General features: G+C 45.0%; 1 protein-coding gene across 14 annotated transcripts in view; it reads right to left on the bottom strand.

Annotated features, from left to right (window-relative positions):
* Positions 1-20,781, bottom strand: part of NRXN2 (neurexin 2) — a 1,344,669-nt gene that overhangs the window by 435,874 nt on the left and 888,014 nt on the right. For all 14 annotated transcript variants that reach the window (XM_068260058.1, XM_068260059.1, XM_068260060.1 and 11 more), the window contains one exon: positions 1,300-1,473. In XM_068260058.1, coding sequence (XP_068116159.1) covers positions 1,300-1,473 — 174 coding nt within the window. The remainder of the gene's footprint in view (positions 1-1,299; positions 1,474-20,781) is intronic.

Below are 20,781 nucleotides of genomic sequence, written 5' to 3'. Positions count from 1 at the left end.
CATGGTTGCGATATGTCACTGCTGCGTGGCTATTGAAAGGATCGGCTGTTGCTAAGTAATGCACTATGCTTCTTGTAGTGCACATAATGTGCCCCAAGGTATCATTAAGTTGCGCTTATTAGCGCGCTCAAGAAGAGGTAAAAAGCGCATTACTAATAATGAATCAAGCCCTTGGTCATACATATCTCCAGAAACATACTTATTCTGCTGCACCTATAGACAAATGTGGTAGATTATGCTGCCTGCAGATCTTCCTATAACCAGGCAGTCAGAATACAATTACAAGTACTACTCACTCACTGTGTATGGCCTCGGGCGCCAATTGAGTCCTGGCTACATATCCACCACACTAGCAGCAGATGCTGGGACCGAGAGGGACAATTAGAAGGGGGTTGGATTGTTAGGAGAAGGGGGCGAGAGCTAGCAGCCGCAGCAAAGGCTATGTGAGCTGAACGCTGTGCTGGCTCTCTTTCTGCACATACATGCCCGGAAGGAGGGAGAGAGTGGCGGCGGCGGCGGCCCCATCACCATACCAATAACCATACACCACAGTGTTAGGAGTAGGAGGCGAGATTCATGGACATCAGAGCTACCAGCCACAGCATAGGCTACTACGTGAGATGCACACTGCGCTGGCTCTCTCTCTGCACATACATGCCCAGAGAGAGAGCCGCGGCATTATCACTATAGCAACCAGCCTACAACTACTCAGACTCAGAGGCGGAGGGAGAGGTAGTAGAGACAATCCACGCTGCCCGCAGCACACTGACAGCAGGAATACAGGAGGCGCAAAGGCTGACATAGCGCGGGGCGGGCATGCAGCTAGGAGGAGGAAGAAGCCGATCCTGCGCCCACCACGTGACCTTAGTGACCTGCGCCCAGAGGCTGGTGCCTGCCCAGCCTATGTGTCGGTCCGGCCCTGCTAGTACCCTTCCTTCCAGCAGAGTGTACCGTGAGTTACACTATTAGTGCAGCCCCTGATACTCGAGTAGTGCGACCGTAGCTATGGTAACAAGTGTCACTAATGGTAACACTCATCAGTAATGCGTATCACTATAGCAACTGCCTTGTTACCCGAGTATCGTGGGTCACACTAATTGTATAACTCGCAGTACACGCTGCTGGAAGTAATGGTAATATTGTCATGCACTGCAGGGCAATATTACTGCAGGTTAGTGCATCAAGCCCAATATACTGTATGCTTTTCATTTAAGTTACTTGTTAAGTTACTTTATACATTTCTGCATACATATAAATTATGTTTTATTCTCTTAATCGCTATAACCCATTTAGTCTTACCGTCGCATCCTCTTATTACTTGGCCAACCCGATGAAGGGCATCTGTCAGAAGATCTGGGAGGCGACCGTTAAGGTCTACAGACGCAAGACAACCCTGGAAACCATCTCGAGAAGCAACCAGCTTGGGAAGACCAGCATACATATTTCTTGGAAGGCCACCGATATACAGTTCACCTGCATATGAAGATGCAGCAAGTGGGGGGAAATGAAAGGAAATGGATAAACCAGTGCAGAGGAGCATGAAAATGAATGGAGAAGAGACGTAATGGTATGGAGATGCGAGAGAAATAGAGAGACAAAAAGAAAACAGATAACTTGATTACTTCACTGTACATGTACAACAGGCATTGTGCATTAGGTTGGAAGTTACTATTCTTCCCAGTACATAGGATATTATATCCCCTCTTTGGCCCATTTGTAATTCACTTTTTCTTCTGAGTTTTCTCCTAGGAGATAATTATTCATCTTGTATTTAAAATAACTTTTCAGCATTATGCAATTGAAAAAGTACCAAAAAGTAGTTGAAAAACTACTAACAAAATTATTTTGAGTACTTTCTAGCTTGCTGGGATTTTAAAATGCATTTTTTACGAGTTGTGAAAATATCACCTAGGAGAAAACTCAGGTGAAAAAGTGAATTGCATATGGGCTTCTGTCTTAAAGCTTATTGGAGTCATACTATTATTCCAGCCTCCTCTTGGGCAGTAACGTTCACTGTAGAGATGGCCCGAAGCCCCGAACTTCCGATTTGTGGTTCGCGAACCTCCCGCGAAAGTTCGGTTCGCGCGAACTTTCGCGAACCGCAATAGACTTCAATGGGGAGGCGAACTTCTTTGAAAACTAGAAAAAGTTATGCTGACCACAAAAGTGATGGAAAACATGTTTTAAGGGGTCTAACACCTGGAGGGGGGCATGGCGGAGTGGGATACATGCCCAAAGTCCCCTGGAAAAATCTGGATTAGATGCAAAGCAGTGTTTTAAGGGCAGAAATCACATTGAATGCTAAATTGCAGGCCTAAAGTGCTTTAAAACATCTTGCATGTGTATACATCAATCAAGGAGTGTAATTAGAGTACTGCTTCACACTGACACACCAAACTCACTGTGTAATGAGTGATCGCCGTGCTGGACTGGTGCGCACCATGGCGAGATTGCCCTTCCTCACTCAGTGATGGCAGGTAATGTCTGACTGCCTTATCAACTTTCCATGGTTCTTTCTCTACCATTGTTAAAGATTACATCTATTTTTTTAAATACTTGTTCTGCTTGCTGTTCAGTACCTGCATTGAGAATCTTTTATGGAGGGCAAGTCTGCCATTGCGAGTGACCACGGTTAATGACCGGGGGATCCTGGTTCGATTCCAGTCCGGAGTGGGAGCCTAAGAAATGGCTAGCGGCAAGGCACAGTGACACTGCGTGTGCTCACGCGGGTAGGTGGGTGCACTGAGAACAGGTAGGTAGGTATATGCAGTGATGGGTATTACAATGTGCACCTGTCACACACACAGGTAGTCACTGAATGTGCTGGGCCTGGCAGTGGCACACACACAGTATTAATTATTAAGGCTGTCTATGCAACACAAGTGTCAGTGGGACACACAGAAAAAAAATAGATCACGAGAACAAGATTAGCTCTCAAAAGAGCTGTTGTGGGGTGCTTTTTTTTAGCAATAAGAATCAGCAAGGAGCAAGCTAACAAGCCTACAAGAGCCCAACTAAGCTTTCCCTATGAGAGTCTGCAGCAGCTATCCATTCACTAATTACTGCAGGCACACGAGTGAGTCCACTGCCTAACGCTGCCTGCCTTTTATAAGGGGGGGGGGTCTCCAGGAGGGAGTGTAGCCTAATTGGCTACAATGTGCCTGCTGACTGTGATGTAGAGGGTCAAAGTTGACCCTAAGGGTGCATTATGGGGGCGAACCAAACTTCCAGAAAGTTTGCATTCACTGGCGAACGCGAACCACCGGAAGTTCGCTGGGAACCAACCGTTCGGGCCATCTCTAGTTCACTGTACTTAAAGGGATACTGTAGGGGGGTCGGGGGAAAATGAGCTGAACTTACCCAGGGCTTCTAAAGGTCCCCCGCAGACATCCTGTGTTGGCGCAGCCACTCACCGATGCTCCGGCCCCGCCTCCGGTTCACTTCTGGAATTTCAGACTCTAAAGTCAGAAAACCCCTGCGCCTGCGTTGCCGTGTCCTCGATCCCGCTGATGTCATCAAGAGCGCACAGCGCAGGCCCAGTATGGTCTGTGTCTGCGCAGTACACTCCTGGTGACATCAGCGGGAGCGAGGACACGGGCGTGCAGGCGCAGTGGTTTTCTGACTTTAAAGTCAGAAATTCCAGAAGTGAACTGGAGGCGGGGCCAGAGCATCGGTGAGTGGCTGCGCCAACACAGGATGTCTGCGGGGGACCGTTAGAAGCCCCGGGTAAGTTCAGCTCATTTTCCTCCGACCCCCCTACAGTATCCCTTTAAAATTGAGACAAGGGTGTTTTGCAAAAGAAGTAGAGACTTTGTCACCCCTCCCTGCATTGCAAGCTACCACCCCCTTCCTTATATTAAGAACAACATGGGCTAGTATTTCTAAGGTGCTAGAGCCCTATGCTTACCAGTTCTGCCTTACTTGACAGTTCCAGCCTGCATGAGGACTGGATCACACTATTTTTGTACGATATATCAGTAATTAAAAAAGATAATAAGCCCACATCAATAAACAATTATTACATTGTAAACAAAACCATTATACTATTAGTACAGATGTATTTTCACACATAAATGGAGGGGTGTCAATATTTAGCATCACTTTTTTTTTTAGGAAACTCTTGTTATAGATATTTTCAGCAAGCCAGGCTTAAAGTGCAAGTCTTTGCACAGTTTTTATGCATATTTAACTACTCATAAATTATGCATACAAAATATGTTTTGGGACCTTAAAAATGTAAAATCCTCCTTCACCCTATCACATAGCCTCCAGCTCATTCTCCCTGTAGTCAATTCAAAGCCATAGTTACATAGTTATTTGGTTTGAAAAAAGACATACGTCCATCGAGTTCAACCAGCGAACATGCCATACCTCCTTGCTAGGCACAGTGAGCCGTGGTAAGCTATAAGTCAGCAAGAAGGCCTGGTTTCTATTCTTCCGTTTACAAGGCAATCACTTGCCCACTTATATGATCATGTGACTAAAGGAGACTTGCTACAGACTGCATTGGAGTGGTCAGGCAGCTGTAAAGAAAAGAGGATCTATAATATCTGACTATTCATTAGTGCAGCAGTTAATATTATTATTGTTAGGGTTCTTTTAAAGCAGAAACTACCATTTTTGACTTTATATATATTTTTTTATGCACTATAGACTATGTTCTGTTACAGATTTTTACTGAATTTAATTAAAGATTTTTAATATATAGGTCATCCTGATTTTTTAGTCTTAAAATTATCCTTGATGCCAGCATCTTTACTGCTGGCAAGGGGAATAACTGTGGAATGTTTTTTTTCCCCCCTTTGTGAAGTGAGCAAGAACATCACATGATTAGAGGTGGCCCGAACCCCCGATTTTAGGTTCACGAACCGGGTTGGCGAACCTCCGCAAACGTTCGCGAACTTGCGAATGTTCACGAAACCGCAATAGACTTCAATGGGGATGCGAACTTTGAAAACTAGAAACATTTATGCTGGCCACAAAAGTGATGGAAAAGATGTTTCAAGGGGTCTAACATCTGAGTTTTTGCATTGATGAGTGGGATACATGCCAAAAGACCCGGGAAAAAAATCTGGATTTGACGCAAAGCAGCGTTTTAAGGGCAGAAATCACATTGAATGCTAAATTGCAGGCCTAAAGTGCTTTAAAACATCTTGCATGTGTGTGGGGACTGACTTAGCTGTTTGTGATGCGTTACACAGTGGATGTGGTGTGTCAGTGTGATCAAATTAATTTTGATAATCTTTTTTTCCTGTAACTTGCCAAAATGTGTCAAGAAAGGGTCTAGTATACAGTGCAGAAGAGTAGTGACGTGTATGTAAGTCAATACTGTTCACAGCATGTTTTGTATTGACGTGTATAACCGTCAATACTGCTAGGGAGGTTAAAGAAGAACTCCAGAGAAAATAACATAACGAACAAAAGTGCTTAATTTTTACAATAATTCTGTATAAACGATTTAGTCAGTGTTTGCCCATTGTAAAATCTTCCCTCTCCCCGATTTACATTCTGACATTTATCATAGGGCAACATTTTTACTGCTGGCAGGTGAGATCAGTGGAAGGAGATGCTGCTTGCTTTTAATGCAACAAGGGTCCCACAGTGTGATGTCAGAACCATGGTCCTGACATCACACTGTGGGAGGGGTTTCACCACAATATCAGCCATACAGAGCCCCCTGATGATCCATTTGAGAAAAGGAAAACATTTCTCACGGGAAAGGGGGTATCAGCTACTGAGATGAAGTTCAATCCTTGGTTATTGGTTTCTCTTTAAATGCTTTTGCAAAAAAAGAAAAAGAAAAAAAAAAAACAACAAAAACACAGTCTTTCACCAAAAATAATACACACAAAAATTAAAAAAACCTTTTTTTTTAATAATCCTTGCCCAGGTTTTTAGGATTACGTCTGTTCTCCATTAATTTCCAGTAATAGGAAATCTTAGTAGACCAGACTTCTATTAGAGATGGCCCGAACCTCCGATTTTAGGTTCACGAACTTCCGCAAAAGGTTCGGTTCGCGCGAACTTTCGCGAACCGCAATAGATTTCAATGGGGATGTGAACTTTGAAAACTAGAAACATTTATAGAAAATGTGTTTCAATGGGTCTAACACCTGGAGGGGGCATGGATGAGTGGGATAGATGCCAAAAGTCCCAGGGAAAAATCTGGATTTGGCGCAAAGCAGCGTTTTAAGGGCAGAAATTACAATTAATGCTAAACTGCAGGCCTAAAGTGCTTTAAAACATCTTGCATGTGTATACATCAATTAGGGAGTGTAATTAGAGTACTGCTTCACGCTGACACACCAAACTCACTGTGTAACGCACCGCAAACAGCTGTTTGCGTAGTGACGGCCGTGCTGGACTGATGCACACCGTGGCGATAGCGGTTTTCAAGCCCATATGGTCGCCGGGCTGAGGTAGCTCAGTGATAGAACAACAGTGACTGTCCAGCTGATCAACTGGTGACTGTCCAGCTGTGACTGTCCAGCTGATCAGCTGGTCTGTCCACAATGAAGCAACAACCTTATTATCTTCTTGTATGTAGGTAGGCATAGGTAGGTGCCCCAGTATAGGTAGGTAGGTATAGGTAGGTGCCCTAGCAGTTAGCTAGGCATAGGTAGGAGTCCCAGTATAGGTAGGTAGGCATAGGTAGGAGTCCCAGTATAGGTAGATAGGCATAGGTAGGTGCCCCAGTAGTTAGCTAGGCATAGGTAGGAGTCCTAGTATAGGTAGGTAGGCATAGGTAGGAGTCCCAGTATAGGTAGATAGGCATAGGTAGGTGCCCCAGTAGTTAGCTAGGCATAGGTAGGAGTCCTAGTATAGGTAGGTAGGCATAGGTAGGTGTCCCAGTATAGGTAGATAGGCATAGGTAGGTGCCCCAGTAGTTAGCTAGGCATAGGTAGGTGTCCCAGTATAGGTAGGTAGGCATAGGTAGGTGTCCCAGTAGTTAGCTAGGCATAGGTAGGAGTCCCAGTTTAGGTAGGTAGGCATAGGTAGGTGTCCCAGTATAGGTAGATAGGCATAGATAGGTGCCCAGTAGTTAGCTAGGCATAGGTAGGAGACCCAGTATAGGTAGGTTAGGCATAGGTAGGTGCCCCAGTAGTTAGCTAGGCATAGGTAGGAGTCCCAGTATAGGTAGGTAGGCATAGGTAAGTGCCCTAGTATAGGTAGGTAGATAGGCATAGGTAGGTGTCCCCGTATAGGTAAGTAGGTGCCCCAGTAGTTAGGTAGGCATAGGTAGATATCCCAGTATAGATAGTTAGGCAGAGCCTGGCTGGCACAGTAATAGCAATTACCAAGGTCCAGCTGCAACAGATAGGGCTGTATAATGCAGTGTCAGTGGGCAACACACACAAAAAAAAAACACTTCAGGAGAACATTAGCTCTCAAAAGAGGTGTTGTGAGGTGCTATTTTAGCAATAACAATCAGCAAGGAGCAAGCTAACAAGCCTACAAGAGCCTAACTAATCTTTTCCCTGTGAGAGTCTGCCAGCAGCTGTCCCTTCACTAAGTAATGCAGCAGGCACACGAGTGAGTGTAAGCCCGGGGCTGCCTGCCTTTTATAAGGGGGGAGTGGCTCCATGAGAGAGTGTAGCCTAATTGGCTACAATGTGCCTGCTGACTGTGATGTAGAGGGTCCAAGTTGACCCTAATGGCTCACTATGGGGGCAAATCGAACTTCCGCAAAAGTTTGCGTTCGCTGGCGAATGCGAACCATTCGGGCCATCTCTAGCTTCTATATGTGGGGTAGGGCAGAGAAAGTAAGCACTGGCAAATGCATGCGTGGAGATTCGTAATAACATAACGGACATTCCAGTAATGATCACTTCTGTAGAGTAGACCGTAACATAAACATTCTCCGGGACTGACGGCAGCTTCAGATCACAGACCGGGAGAGATGAGTAGAAATACAAAGTCAAACGGAATTTCAGAATGCTGAATCATGTCCTCCACTAATGTGAAACATTTATATGCTGCTGTGGATGCACTGATTTATTACCGGTGCCCACAAACTCTGTTCCCTTTCAAGTGCAGGATCATAGTTTTATAGGAATTTCAGAGAATTTCTCCCCATCAGCGCCTCATTTAGGCTTAGTGTATCAGGGCGTCTTATCTCCAAACCGTGTGTCAGTATCTGTGTATTCCAGATTCTACAAAACAGCTAACATGATTAATGTGTGTCAAGGAGATGACATTTGCATTTCATTGTAATTGTAATAGAAATGTGCGGTACTCAGATGTCTTCTGTACAAACTCAAAGGAGAACACTGTTGAGTTTCCCCAAAGCCATTTTTTTCAGTGTGTTCTTCTGTTTGTCGTAAATACATTAAAAAACAAGCTTTTTCTATCTCTGCAACCACTGGGTTGCTAACTAAATTTAAAGCCACTCTGCAGGATTATTGAAAGTCTGCTGTCTCAGACCGAATCGGTTGATCTAAAACTGGATCCTGGATTTTAAACTGAGCATTGAAATCAATCTGAATGGTCCCTTCTCTTCTTTAACCACTTAAGTACCAGCGGTCTCTGCCCCCTTAAGAACCAGAGACCGCTGGTACAATACCAACGGAATCTCGATGAATCGCCGCACACACCCGCCATCACCGCGGCACCCCGGGATCCTCCTGACATAGACTCTGCCGTCTCTATGATGGCAGAGTCATGTGAGCCGGTCAGGAGCCGATTTCAGCGGCGGCTGATTGAAATCTATGCCCTGCCAGCCAGGAGCCCACCAAAACAGGGCATAGATTTCAATCACCATGGTCCTAAAGTAGTTAACCTTCCAAATTTTGAATCATCAGACCACAGTGTTCCCCACAGTGGCGTATCTACGGGGGTGCAGGTATGGCATGCGTCATGGACTCCTCTTACTGGAGGCACTGCCTTGTGGCATCTTTGGTGTTCTCCATACAGATTCAGGTTTTTAGCTGGGGGACATTCTGCTGCCTGGTTAAATCTTTTGGGGGGACAAGCTGCCTGTTATTTGGGGGATATGTTTATGCTGACCTATTGCGATATTCCAGTGTCAAAGGCGATGCTTCACTTCAACTTGGACCCAACCAACTCAACCGAGGCTACACATTAAAATATTTGGAGGCGCACTCCCCACTCCCTGGGGGCGAATTTCAATGTTTGCCATAGGAGCTGTTTTCCCTAGATAAGCCTCTAGTTAACCCCCCCTTCCTTGACCGCAGTACATGGTAGAGTGTCTGGGTGGTTAACCTCCCTGGCGGTAAGCCCGAATTAGGGTCGGGCTAGCTGCCGAAGGGGATCACATGGCCCCGGGAGGATTTTTTAAATAAAAGTAGCTCTATATGCTTCAGCTAGCACTTTGCTAGCTAATTATGTCCCCCAAGTGCCTCCGGTCCCCACCGATCGCCCCTGATCACCACCGTAATACATACTCCCCAGGCAGGCTTCGCTATGGGGAGGATCAGGACGGCGTATGATGTCATGACCTTATGTCCGATCATCGTCATAGCAACGAGTGAAGCTGGATAGGGAAGCTTCGGCTCTTGCGGGATCGCGGAGGGGTAAATATTGCTGGCGGCGATTAGGGTGTTCAGTTAGGTGCCGGCCGGCTCGGGGGACATAATTAGCTAGCGAAGTGGTAGCGTAGCTATATAGAGCAACTTTTATTTTTAAAAAATCCTCTCGCTGACGCAGCCTCTAAAACTGCGTACCGCCAGGGAGGTTAATATATGGTTTCTAGTGATGGAGTTTGTCCCTGGAGAATGTGTTTGTGAATGCGAGTTCATGTCAGGATTTGCACGTTCCCCAGCAGAAACTTTTGTTTCACAATGCCCAGAATGCCCTTTAACCTCCTTGCCGGTCTAAAAAATCCGGCAAGGAGGCAGCGCCGCACTTTTTTTTAATTTTTATTTTTTTAAATCATGTAGCGAGCCCAGGGCTCGCTACATGATAGCCGCTAAGCGGCGGCATCCCCCCACCCACTCCGATCGCCTTCGGCGATTAGAGTATGCAGGGAATCCCGTTGAGAACGGGATTTCCTGCAGGGCTTCTCCGGCGGGCCATGGCGACCGGGCGGGATGACGTCACCGACGTCATAGACGTCGTGAAGTCAGAGGGAACTCTGATCCGCCCCTTAGCGCTGCCTGGCACTGATTGGCCAGGCTGTGCAGGGGTCTGGGGCGGGGGGGGGGGGCGGCTCGGCGCGGCGGGTAGCGGCGAATCGGCGGCGAGCGGCGGCGATCGCGACCTACACGCAGCTAGCAAAGTGCTAGCTGCGTGTAGGGAAAAAAAATTATGCAAATCGGCCCAGCGGGGCCTGAGATATCCTCCTGCGCAGGTTACCCCGAGCTGAGCTCGGGATAACCGGCAAGGAGGTTAAACTACAGATCAGCTGGGTTGGAATGGCTATTAGGGCTTGAACTTGGCTTGGCGACTACATTTGCATCAAGATTTAAAGGACAACTGAAGTGAGAAGAATATGGAGGCTGCCATATTGATTTCCTTTTAAACAATACTGTTTGCCTGGCAGCCCTACAGATCTATTTGGCTGCATTAGTGTCTGAATCACACCAGAAACAAGCATGCAGCTAATTTTGTCAGATCTGACAATTATGTAAGAAACACCTGATGTGCTGCATGCTTTTTCAGGGTCTATGGCTTAAAGTATTAGAGGTAGAGGATCAACAGGATAGCCAGGCAACTGGTATTGCTTAAAAAGGAAATACATATTGAAGAATCTATATCCTTCCTATAGCTTCAGTTGTCCTTTAAGAGTTCATCAATGATTCAGTGGGGGTTTTCAATTTGCTTGCTGAATGGCACAGAAGAAAGTTATTTCATCATCACTAAGTTTACTCTTTGCATGGCGCAATTTTAACTTGTGGTTTCATTCAGGGATGGTCGTAGTCAGCCAAATTCGCTACACTGGAACTACGCGTAGTTCTACGCAATTACGCTTCAGAAACTACGGTTTAAAAATCAGAAGCTTCGCTATGTTTGCATTTTGTAGACTACGCGTTAAAATACGGAAGCTTCGCGTAGTGCGAAGCATAGTTTATGCGGACGCTTATGCCCTTATGCGCAAAAATTTCCGCAACAATCCGCTAAATATGCGCATAGGTGAACTAATATATACATACATTCCACCTTCCAATGCGGAATTGTATACGTATAGAAGGCAATAATATTTCTGCGCATGCGCAATGACCCGTATAGACGCAATTACCACACGCGTAGTTGACTTCGCACTACATATGTCAACTACGCGTAGCGGGCGTAGCTTCAAATTGCAGTACTAGGACTATGCGGAAATACGTACGCAATGTTTTTAAACTTCGTCTATGAACTACGATGCGTAGTTGCGGACTACGCCAGTGCGTGGCGTAGTTTACGAGCAACCCTGGTTTCATTTGTGGTTTCAGGAATGAACTGTATCCACAGCCAAAACTTTTTGAAATTGTTCCTGAGCCTTTGCAGCGTTTTCCAGTACATCATTGTGTTTATTTGTAAGGCACTGATGTCTGAGGGTCTTAAGACCACTGTAATCCAACCTTAGCTTTTGATCTTGTACCATGTATACCAAGATTTTTCTGGATTCTATGCACCTTTTAATGACCTCAAAGGGCAGAAATGTGGGCACCCAGAAATCCCAACAGTGGAATATTTGTAAATGTACTGCTATTCTACTATTAGGCCTCTTTCACAGTGGGACGTTGCGTTTGATGCAACGTAAAAGTCGCACAACGTGCCCCTAACGCAGCGCGTGTAGGTTATAAAATTGGACGTTATTTTGCACTGCGTTATGTGTCTCTTGGTGCGCCGTTTTCATTGCATACTGATGGAATGAAAACGGCTCATGTGTTACATTTAAAAAAACAAAAAAAAATATTACTGAGCATGTGCAACACACATACCGCAGCAAATGTATTGCTAAACGCACCGCATGCAGCACTTATAAATATTGCTACACGTTACACACAATGCAACGTGTGCACTGTGAATGTTGCACAGTCTTTGTATTGCTGTGCGTTAGTCTGCGTCATAATTTTTTATAACGTGCGACTTTAACGTCTCACTGTGAAAGAGGCCTTACAGTACAGTGAAAATGAGCTAACTAGCTGTGTCTAGCTAACACAGTAACTGAAAAATCTCCGTAGCTCGAATAAAGAAAATAACAAATGACTCAACTAATGAATAAATATAGATTAGCAAGTCTGCATATCTATTTTTCAAGAACTAGCTAAAGCACAAGTAATGGTAATAAACAAGACAGACAACAGACAGGCAGACAGACGGAATGCTCAGCCAATCTAGTCGCTGTTTCAGTGATGGCGACATTCACACTGAGATAGACAAGACTAACAGGTAGGAGCGAACTAATGGCAACCGCTGCCATAGTTCATCCTCAAGAACAAGGCTAGAAGGAATACTACCAGTCACCAACATGGTGCTGGCAGAATCTAACTATCAGGATCAGAAGGATTTCACTGAGTCCCCACAGGTCAGCAAACATCCAGCAGACATGACAATACAGAGCAAGGCATTATACATTTACATTAACAACTTTCACAGCATAGACCCAACGACAACTCAGAGAGCTGATCGCTATGACGGGCGGGGTAGGAAATGTGAGACAGACTTTTATACTGGCATCAGCCAATGAATGCAGGTATGCAAATTCCCACACAGCTGAAAGGTAATCATTCAATCCTGAGCTGGCTTCATTACCATTTGCTAGCTGGCTGTGAATGCAAAGGACTCCCATAAGAAATACATGCAGTATTATGTAACAACATGCATGCAGGAAATCCAGGGCTATCTGAGCATCCTGAGCTGCCCAGAACTGCAGAGCGATTGCAAATGACAATGGCTATCATTCATAAAAGCAGTGCGGTAAAAAAAATCTGTGTGGGAAAATACTGCATTCGGTATATTAGACTTCTGTGTGCTCATTCATAAAAATGTTTACTGTTGCGATAGCACTGCGGTATTTTCCCAACCTAGGCTGGCTCTAGGCAGGCGGTAGGCTTGTGGAAACACTAGAAGCTGCCGAGTTGATACATTTTCTCCTCCAGAGACAGCGTTACTATAGAAGAGGCAGCCCCAACTTCCCTTTACATGTGCATTTTTTTAAAACTGCCTCTGTTTGCCCTGAATCTGCGCTGAACTGTCAATTAGTATTTCTAAACAATCTCGTTAATCGCCACAGCTTAGAAGAACTTCAAGAAATGTTACACATGCAGGCTTTGTGATGTGCAATAAATCTGAAAACAGGTAACCAAGGGGTTAAAAAACACAGCCTTGGTAATCCGGAATGCCTTTTTTTGCTCTGCTCTCACTGCTGCTGCCTGGGAGGTCTGTCTCCTTAGCTTAGCTGTTCTCCACATTCTTATTGGCTCTGCCAAGGAAGCGGTATTCTCCGTGCTGACACCGCTTGCTCTAATCTTTATGAATTGACATATGGTGACATGTGTTAACATAATCACTGCTCAAGGCGGTAATTTATCACACTGCTCGGTGATTGTAGCTTTTCATGCGGAAACAGCTTTTATGAATAGACACTTTGCTAAGTGCTCGGTAAATTCAGCTGTTTTCAGCATTTCCGCATGCGGAGATGCTTTATGAATGATAGCCAATGAGACTTACTGCGAATGCACAACCGAATGCAAGCAGATAAGCCAGAACTGTCCGTTTGCAGCTCCACTGCAACAGACAGAACATGGTACAGGAGGGATCCTTACAGCAATACATATCTTATGTAAGTAAGAGCAGGTATTTATCTACTTATTTATATATATATGCGTTTTTTTCTGAAATAGTATGGCTGACAGCTCCACTTTAACAACCCTCCCACTCCTAAACTTAACCACCCACACACAGAACTTTCTTCATGCAGTAGCAAGAATATTAGTGTAGAGTCATACTAGTACCATAAAAATAATCATAAGGTTAGAGAAACCGAGAGCCCAATATAGTGTAGTATGTTCAGCATAAAATTAGTAAAGATAATTAGTGAGAAAAGTATACTCACAAACGTGGGTTACCACAAAGGCAACCACTGTATAGGCAGGTGAGGAGATTAGACCTGTCCTCACTCAGGGATAAGAAGTCGCTCTCTGTAGATCAGAAAAGGGGTAGATCACCCCTCCACCAGGAGGCGCCAGCAGGGTAAAAGTGGATAAAACCTTTAAAATGTGCTTGGAGGAAGCGGTGGACTTACCTCCATAAAGCAGACACTAAAGACTGTCTGTATAACAGTAATCACATTTATTATATAGTACCCCAAAAGTGCAACGCGTTTCGCAGGCCACGCCCGCTTCATCAGGCAATAAATGTGGGGACAAACAGAATTTCAGCAGTAGCAGGAGTAGCGCCTCAGTTGCAGTCTTTCGTGTCTGCTTTATGGTGGTAAGTCCACCGCTTCCTCCAAGCAAATTTTAAAGGTTTTATCCACTTTTACTCTGCTGGCGCCTCTGTTCCCCATTTGCTATAAAAATAATCATAAATGTTTTCTTTTCTGTAAGGCTAGGGCCACACTAGCTCCGGGTGCGGGACGCGTCCACGGTCCGGGCTCCGATTTTCAAAAACAGGAACGCAAACGGATCCGTGCTGCCTTTTTTGCAGCACACGTTCTGGATCCGTTTGCGTGTTTTTTCTTTTTTTTGCTAGAGGGGGTAGTAGCCACAATGGGAGGCTTCTGGCAAAGCGGGGGCCAGGGGGGTCACACCCCCCCCTTGCTCACCTGAGTGCCCCCCATCCCCGCTCCCCCTCCAGCTCGACCATAATGTAATAAATTGTACCTAAGGAAGTTCAGCGAGCCGGGCACTTCCGCCCACACCGCTCGAGTCACTTCCTGCAATGCCGCCCTCTGTATTTCAGTGGGCGGCATTGCAGGAAGTGACTCAAGCGGTGTGGGCGGAAGTGCCCGGCTTGCCGAACTTCCTTAGGTACAATTTATTACATTATGGGCGAGCTGTTGGGGGAGCGGGGACGGGGGGCACCCAGGTGAGCAAGGGGGGGGTTTGACCCCCCCTGGCCGCCGCTTTGCCCGCAGCCCCCCGTCCTGGCTGAAACCCCCTCCAGCATGGTGGCCCCATCCTTCACCAAGGGACACTGGAAACTGATCCGTTTCCAGTGTCCCAAAATGTCAGTGAAGAGGGAGGCCCGTTTCTCCATTGATTTTTACTACCCGTACGTGTATACGGGTCCGTGAAAAATGCTGCAAGTCCGGACTCTGCGTTCCGGGTTTAAAAACGTATTCCGCGGATCGCACACGGATACGTTTTTAACTTGAGTGTGTACTGTTCCTATTTTTAACATTGGTATCCGTGGCTCAGTTTTTTGTCCGGGACAAAAAACGTAGCTACGGATAAGTTTTTAAAGCAAGTGTGAACCAGCCCTAACCGTATGTAAAGATTGCGAGTAGACACACCATTGCAAGGTCGGGTGCTTGGTATTCTGGCATAGGCATGCCATTTGCAAAGTCAACAATCAAGTATACCAGCACTCAGTATTTGTCTTTTGGCAAATACGGAGTGCTGGTATTTTTGATTCTTTTCTGTAACTTCTGTAAGTTGTATTCTTCCAGTGTGCTTAACATGTAGTATGTGCCGGGGGAATGGGGTTGTCAGGACTAGAGCTGAGATTCTGTCTTGCAAAGGGCTGGAATAATCATCCCTGTTGAGTGTTTACAATAGAAGTTGACTTGACACCCTGATAAAATGCTGGCTACCTTTCCTGGTTTTATTCTGTGTTAGGGGGTCAGAGTAATCAGTAGCGATGCTAAGGGAGATGATGAACGGAAGCCTGGGAAATCATTTTCAGTTACAGTCATTGATTGTACACTGTCTCTGCTGATCCCCTGCTGTGACAATGCATGCTAACTCTTGTTTGGACAGAATGTACCTTGGAAAACAGTCAGCTGAATTAATGGGCCATGTGTCAGTACCAATATTTATTGATATTTACTGATATAGAAAAGCAGCTCACAAGAAAGCTCTGACAGTCTTCTGTAGTGCTATGTGGGGGATCCACAGTGCTGGAAGGCTGTAGAAGAAGCAGTACAGTCAAAAATTCACCTCTGCTCCAGTAGATTAGCTATACTATTATAAATACTAAGAAAATAATACTATTCGAAAACTACCTGAAAAATCAGTAAAAGTTACTTTTACTTCCCCTTGAGCTATATATCAGGAACTGACAGGAAGCTGCTCCACACCCTGCAATCCCCCATGTGAGGAGATTTGTATTTGATGTACAGAGAGAAGAAGATAAAGTTTACTTAGCTAAGTAAACATGGGATAAAGCTTATGGGTAACAGTTACACTGATCGCAAGCAGCAAACTACTCTTTTTGTTACAAACATAAGTATTTTCTTAAGTGAAAATAAAATGACCACATTTCCAGTGCTAACTATTCCGTAACCTGGGAAAGGGGGATGATTTGTGCATTTTCACAGTTCAAATTTGATTATAACTGTGTGACCAACAAGGACTTGCAAGAAAAATTAGTATTGCGTGTTATGCCTGATTGAAATGTGTCCATGCAGCAGTAATCATCAAGCAATGATTAAACTCAACCGAGTGGTCTTTCCCATAGTAGCAGAAAACAGAGTAAGTAAATGGGGTGAGATTATTCCATGACTATCTACTGATTGTAGACTTGTAGACTAACATTTTCTGAATGACATCTCCAGAGATAAGGGAGCTCCCAAAATAGGGGAGAATGTGAAATTTAAACTATGCGAGATTCAAGCTCATCACTAGTGTAGAGCACTGTGGGCTTGATTCACTAAAGCGTGATAACTGCTATCACAGCACTTATCATGCGAGCTGCCACGTGCAAAGGTTTGCGCGTGAACATCGTTACTTTGCGTGATAAGTGAAGGTTTGCGCGCGATCACATACACTTTTCACGTGATCGCACACAAACCTTTGCTTATCATGCAAAGTAAAGGTTTGCGCGCAGCACAGCAGCTCGCATGATAACTGCTGTGATAGCAGTTATCACGCTTTAGTAAATCAAGCCCAATGAGCGGTACCACTTATCTGGATGCCATATGCTACAGCAGCGCAGCTTAATGAACACAGGGAGTGTTATAATTTCACTACGCACGCTATGCAGCCATAGAGTGCACAGCCAATTACGTTGTGTTTCAACAGCGCTTCGTTACATGTAACGATCGCTCCACTGAACCCGCCTCTATGCCCGGCAGGTCCAATAGTCTCAAAGAACAGAAATTGATGCACTTTGATTGGTCCAGTAGCCCGACTGTCAAGCAGCACAGCTTGGTGAATCAAGCCCTATGAGTGGTACCATGTATCTGGATGCCAGATTCAAGCTCATCACTAGTGTAGAGCACTATGAGCAGTACCACTAATCTGGATGCGAGATTTAAGCTCATCACTAGAGTAGAGCACTATGAGCAGTACCACTTATCTGGATTCTAGATTCAAGCTCATCACTAGAGTAGAGCACTATGAGCAGTACCACTTATCTGGATTCTAGATTCAAGCTCATCACTAGAGTAGAGCACTATGAGCAGTACCACTAATCTGGATGCGAGATTCAAGCTCATCACTAGAGTAGAGCACTATGAGCAGTACCACTTATCTGGATTCTAGATTCAAGCTCATCACTAGAGTAGAGCACTATGAGCAGTACCACTAATCTGGATGCGAGATTCAAGCTCATCACTAGAGTAGAGCACTATGAGCAGTACCACTTATCTGGATTCTAGATTCAAGCTCATCACTAGAGTAGAGCACTATGAGCAGTACCACTAATCTGGATGCGAGATTCAAGCTCATCACTAGAGTAGAGCACTATGAGTGGTGCCACTTATCTGGATGCCAGATTCAAGCAGTACCACTTATTTGGATGGTGGACTTAAAGAATTGTGTGAGCAATTTACATATTAACAAAAGACTACATTTTCTATTTGCAATACATTATATCAAATTTCAGTCAATTTTGCTTCCACTATGCCCAAATTGTATTACACCCCATATATAGTGATGGAGTAACAGACTTGTATTACATAATGTAATTGATTCATATTATAAGTCTAGTTACCCCCACAGTGTGACCAGTTTCATTCCACTCCTTTACATTGACTTAAATTCTACTTTAACTGAGGCACAAAGCCAAAAACACGGCCATGAATGCCTGGCGCAATCAACAACAGCGAAACAGAACAGGTAATTTCTGCTGTCTTAGCCCTACTATTACATGGGATCAGATGTACATTACACTCACCGCTGCGGTTATGTTGGAAAAGCACACCAATGCTTTGGCAGGGGGCTTGCTACAATAGTTGTTGTAATATACAGACTGCTGGGTCAGTGCCCACAGATCTACAATCTATATAAACTTTAAAGCAACATGGTAAGAAGCAAAACAAATGATTAGCCAAGCTCACATTTATGTTGAGTCATTTGACTCAGTGGAAAGAATCCACAGCAAGTTCTCTAGCTCGTTAAATAAATGTGTGATTTCTGAAATTGCTCTATGCCAGGTGATGTAATAAACTGAAAAATATTGTACAAAAGGCTTGATATATCTGCAAAATTGTCCACAAAAAGGTAAAGCATGGCTTTCGCCTGAGTGATGTTCCCTAACGATCGGCCATCGCATGAGTGAAACTGGCAATAGAATGTGCCAGCAATCCTTGGGCGATGGCAAGGTGACTGATAAGCAGCTTGCATCTGCAAGCTACTTATCACCTTGAATAGCATCAGGCCCAATGTGTAGATTCTTTCCTGTGAAAGGATACACAAGGTAAGCAAGTAAAACTATTTTTACTTACCTGGGACTTCTTCCAGTCCTTACAAGTCATGTGTGACCCTCGCCGCAGCTACAGTCTTCTCCCTTCTCCCCCTGGCAGCCTCTGAAGATCACCAACCCCCAGATGTGCCGGCTTGCGTCTGTGTTGTGCGTGAATGCACCTGCGTCACCAGGAGTATACTGTGTCTGTGCAGTACTACTGCCCAGGCGCAGTAAGCTCCCGATGATGCGGGCGCATGTGCAGAAGACCCATACGGTAGTCAGCAATCTTCAGGGGCTGCCAGCAGGAGACGGGTAAAAACCGGACCTGTGCAAGGGACAAACATGCAGGACTGGAAGAAGCCCCAGGAAAGTAAAAATATTTGTATCTACTCACCTTGTGTAAGAAAAAAACCCTCTCATCTTGCTAGTGCCACAAGAGACAAAACAATCAGAATTACCTACAGAGGAATAGGGAGGTGCTTAGCCACTTCCTAGTGTATAGTATCAGACTGGTTTGTTTTCTTACAGAGGTAAGTCCACGAACTACCTTTGTTAAACTGTTTTTAATTATCTTATTCTTTTTAGTGCCCCTTATTATAGCATTGTTTAGTACCCACCTCCGGTGGAAGGTTGGTTTGGTTTCCACCCCCACCTTCTTTTCTGCAGCTTATTTGGAGTATGACTTCTTTGGTAATACTCTTGAACCTAAACGATGGAAAGCTTATTGTCCTCACCTACGGATGCCTCCTAAATGAACGCTCTTTCTGAGCACCCACATTGTCATTTTATTGTTCAGTTGATGCACATAGACTGACTCTTGGTGTCTGTGACTATTTTCATCCCAAGGGCCACCTTTAGAATATCCTCTACATAGGAACATATCTGTGCCCCTAGATTTGAGCATTATAGGATACGCGTACTAATAATTTCAATATGTTAAGTTCCCTAATTTTACTTCCCATTATTGTGATCTGTATACTGTGTACGCTCCAATACTCCTGCACTCTGCCAGCTACCGTGGGCATGTACCTGCTCTTTACAATGACATCTTGATAAACAGGCTACAGGAATACTGCAGCATTGATGGCATAGTTCTTCAGTGGTTCCAATACTTCTTGAGTTGCAGAACCCAAAAAGTGTCTATGGGGCCCTTCCTGTCCACCCCTGTACCACTTAAGTATGGGGTGCCCCAGGGCTCAATCCTCTCTCCCCTGCTTTTCACAATTTACATGTTACCGCTTGGAAAACTAATCCAAAAACATGGCCTGACATACGACTGCTATGTTGACGACACCCAACTATGGGCCTGATTCACAAAGCCGTGCAAACTGTTTAGCACGGGTGTGCTAAACGGTTAGCATGTGAAGTGCCGTTCGCAGACTTTTGTGTGCGCAAAGTGCCGTGATTCGCACGATCGCTGACTTTTGCACGCGCAATTTGCCACGATTAGCGCGAATCGCGGCAAACTGCACGCGCAAAAGTCCGTGGTCGCGCAAATCGTGGCACTTTGCGCGCGCAAAAGTCAGCGAACGGCACTTCACGTGCTAACTGTTTAGCACACCCGTGCTAAACAGTTTGCACGGCTTTGTGATTCAAGCCCTATATCTTTCCTTCAAGCCTGGTGTGAAAGACCCAACTCTAACTATAGACGCCTGCTTACGTGAACTACAGCAATGGATGAATGACAACTGGCTGAAACTGAATGCAGACAAAACTGTCTTTTGATCGGAGGGCAGCACATGACAACATAACAACTTTACTTGCAGTCTTCACCACTGGGAATAGGAGGCACGGATTTACGCAGCTCTGATCGTGGGCATAGCCTGGGAGTTCTAATTGATGGGGATTTAAACTTCAGAACTCACATCTCTGCTATGGTGAAATCATCCTATTTTCACCTTAAGAACATCGCAAAAATCAAGCACCTCCTCCCCCCAGAAGATCTACCAACTTTAGTTCATGCCTTCATTATCTCCCGACTGGACTACTGCAATGCTCTCTACACTGGCCTTCCAAAAAAGGACTTGTACCGCCTACAGCTGA

Source organism: Hyperolius riggenbachi, chromosome 11 (assembly GCF_040937935.1).
Source record: "Hyperolius riggenbachi isolate aHypRig1 chromosome 11, aHypRig1.pri, whole genome shotgun sequence".
Lineage (NCBI taxonomy): Eukaryota > Metazoa > Chordata > Amphibia > Anura > Hyperoliidae > Hyperolius > Hyperolius riggenbachi.
Note: the sequence above shows the minus strand (reverse complement) of the source record. Positions and strands in the feature narration are given on the sequence as shown.